Source organism: Acanthamoeba castellanii (genome assembly GCF_000313135.1).
Source record: "Acanthamoeba castellanii str. Neff unplaced genomic scaffold scf7180000084720, whole genome shotgun sequence".
Classification (NCBI taxonomy): domain Eukaryota; phylum Discosea; order Longamoebia; family Acanthamoebidae; genus Acanthamoeba; species Acanthamoeba castellanii.
Genome location: NW_004457674.1, coordinates 8,216 through 10,808, shown reverse-complemented (window position 1 = coordinate 10,808; position 2,593 = coordinate 8,216). Strand labels below are relative to the sequence as shown.

Here is a 2,593-nt window from a genome sequence, read left to right as displayed (position 1 = left end):
TTGTCCACCAAGTCCACCTCATCCACTTGAAATCGCCTTTTGAAGGTGGAGAATGGGAGAACAAGGGCATGGGGGTAGGCAAAATCAGTATTTCTCCATCTAATGTTCTGGCAGTGTACTCCTTACTGCCAGCTGGAACAAGTCACCCCTGCATTTGCCTGAGGCTCATGTGCATGTGTGCAGGGTTTGAGGTGTACATTCAGCCCATTGGTACTGAAGCCAATGGCGCTCAAGATTTGCAACCAGATCCTCAAGTGGATCTGAAACAAGGAAGCCACCCTGTTCATCCTCAACGCCCCTGTTTGGTGACCATCACCATAAAAACAAAATCTTTCTATGTTCTGTTCAGCAGGATTCTGAGATGGTCTTAGGCACCCATTTTCTCAGTTTTATTGGCCCATCTGCTGTTGATGCTCTTCAGGCTTGGTGAGGGTCAGCAGTGCCAGGCACCTAAGGAGCACTGCTACATGTCTGCATGCAGGAACATCTTCCATCTACCCCACGCTGCTGCGCCACTCTACCCCCACAGCCTATCAGCTTAGTTAGCTTTTACATTGTGCATCCTGCATGAAGAAGTGGAGGCAAAAACAGAAGGGCTAAAGGGCAAAAGGGTTGCTACACCTCAAGCAGCCCCAGTGCAGGGAACTCTAGAGAAAGATGTTCCATCTTCTGTTGTGCACAACAGATCCAAATTTCATTTAGAAGTGACCAGAAGTGTGACATCAGCACTGACAAAGTCAAGAATCTGTTCTCCATGCTCTGCTACCAGCCCTACCATCCTGCCACAACCCTGCCCTCTGCCTCCACGTCCCCACCAATGGTTCACTTCTTTCTTTGCACACATGTGCAGTGTGCAGTTGTGTGTGCAGGCAATGTGTGTGGTGGCACATGTGTGATTGATCTGACACAAGCAGCACAACAACAGTTCTTTGCATTGACATCAAACCTGGAGGTGCACAAGAAGCACCAGTCAGAGCATGGGCAACATGAAGCAGGCAACCACAGCCACCACACCAACTCCAACACCAACGCCGGCCAAGGCAACCCCCAGGCCCCACAAGTCATCATCACCCACCCAGCACACCTCACCCACAAGCCCACATGAGGCAGCATTGGCGTCAGGCATCAGCAACATGGGCGAACGGCTTGGCGCGATGCGTCATGGTCACCAGCCCAACGACAGCCTAGCGCGGGGCGTCATGGTCATCGTCGCCCATGCCAACGTCGCCAATGACCTCGTCTTCGTCAACCACTTCACCCAGTTCAATGCCAACCAGTACGAGCACCACCACGTCAACATCAGCGCCCACGACGCCGGTCAGCGGCCCGGGCAAGCGGCGACCAGTGCAAGTACAGCCAATGGTAAACTTCCCTTCTGACACCGTTCTGTCGTGTGTGTCGTGTGACAGCAGCTAGTGGCAGGGGACGCGGTGAAGAGGAAGCACGAGGCGGACACAAGGACGTTGGTTGGGAGTCACCTTTTTACCACATAAAAAAGAGGAATTTAGGCGGATAAAATGTGCCGATTTGCGAACCTTTTTTCTCCTTTCGTGAAATTTGGTCCGCGTCCAAAAGTGGTCAAAGCTTTGCCTTTTTGCGCACCTCGGGCAAGAGAGAGTTGCCGTGTTCTCTTCTCTCCCACCCACGGCAAGAGAAGGACAATCAAGAAGGCGATGATGCTCGGGGACGAAGAAGTGAACGTGTGGGCGAATATGCCGCCCGTTCGTTGCCTCCCACAGCAGCAGGAGACCACGGGGACCGACCAACCCAACCTCTTCTTCACCCACCCAGTCCACCTACCCGGTGAGGTATACTGGAAAACGCCCCTAAATAAATAGACGTACAAATAAATATGGAAAAATATAACTCACTAAAAATAAATGATGTGAGAATGAAATAAAAAAAATCAACATATCTGAACGTAATTGTTTACGGCCGGCGCCCAGTTGGCGGAGCAGGTGTTGAGCTACGTGGGACCCAAGGAGCTGGTGGCCGCCGGCGCCGCGTGCCGCCTCTGGTATGACGTCACCTCGCGAGACAAACTGTACGCGCATGTGTGTGCGGTCGTGAGTGTGTGCGTGTGCGTGTGCGTGTGCGTTTGTGTGCGACGCCAACCCTCTCAACCGCCAATGTTGAGAGTACAGATGGCAGCCGTTTATGGCCCAGGCGAGCTCCGGGCGCACCGAGAAGCACTCGTACAAGGAGCTGTTCCTCGAGCTGCTCCGGGAGAAGAAGCGCTGCGCCATTCGCCACCAGTACGCCACCGATGAGGTTACGGACTGGCACCTTGCCACGCACCGCACACGCACCGCACCGCGCTCACTCGGTGTGTGCAGCTGCGATGGTGCGTTCAGTGTGCAGCCTGGAGATAGTACGCCGGCGGAGAGCATGCTCAATGTCGAGCCTGTCTTCCACCCCAGCCCCGCCTGGCCGGTACCCGCCACACGCCACACGCCACACGCCACACGCCGCACGCCGCACGCCGCACGCACGCCACACGCCGCACGCACGCACACAAGGTGTGCTCACCGGATAAGATCAGGTCCACCCGAACACGTCGAACGAGCTCACCGTGGACCTGGGCTTCGACGTC

General features: G+C 54.9%; 2 protein-coding genes across 2 annotated transcripts in view; both read left to right on the top strand.

Annotated features, from left to right (window-relative positions):
• Positions 1–1,133: 1,133 nt before the first annotated feature.
• ACA1_152540 (uncharacterized protein) lies at positions 1,134–1,493 on the top strand (the record flags this gene model as incomplete). Its single annotated transcript, XM_004353561.1, has 2 exons — positions 1,134–1,350; positions 1,423–1,493. 2 exons carry the CDS (start codon positions 1,134–1,136, stop codon positions 1,491–1,493), a joined length of 288 nt encoding a protein of 95 aa, XP_004353613.1.
• A 180-nt stretch (positions 1,494–1,673) lies between these two features.
• The window catches only part of ACA1_152430 (Fbox domain containing protein), a gene marked incomplete at both ends in the record, with an annotated part of 2,527 nt that continues 1,607 nt past the window's right edge, over positions 1,674–2,593 (top strand). The window contains 5 exons of the mRNA XM_004353560.1: positions 1,674–1,808; positions 1,947–2,044; positions 2,145–2,271; positions 2,362–2,433; positions 2,543–2,590. Of these exons, the coding sequence (XP_004353612.1) occupies positions 1,674–1,808; positions 1,947–2,044; positions 2,145–2,271; positions 2,362–2,433; positions 2,543–2,590 (480 nt within the window). The remainder of the gene's footprint in view (positions 1,809–1,946; positions 2,045–2,144; positions 2,272–2,361; positions 2,434–2,542; positions 2,591–2,593) is intronic.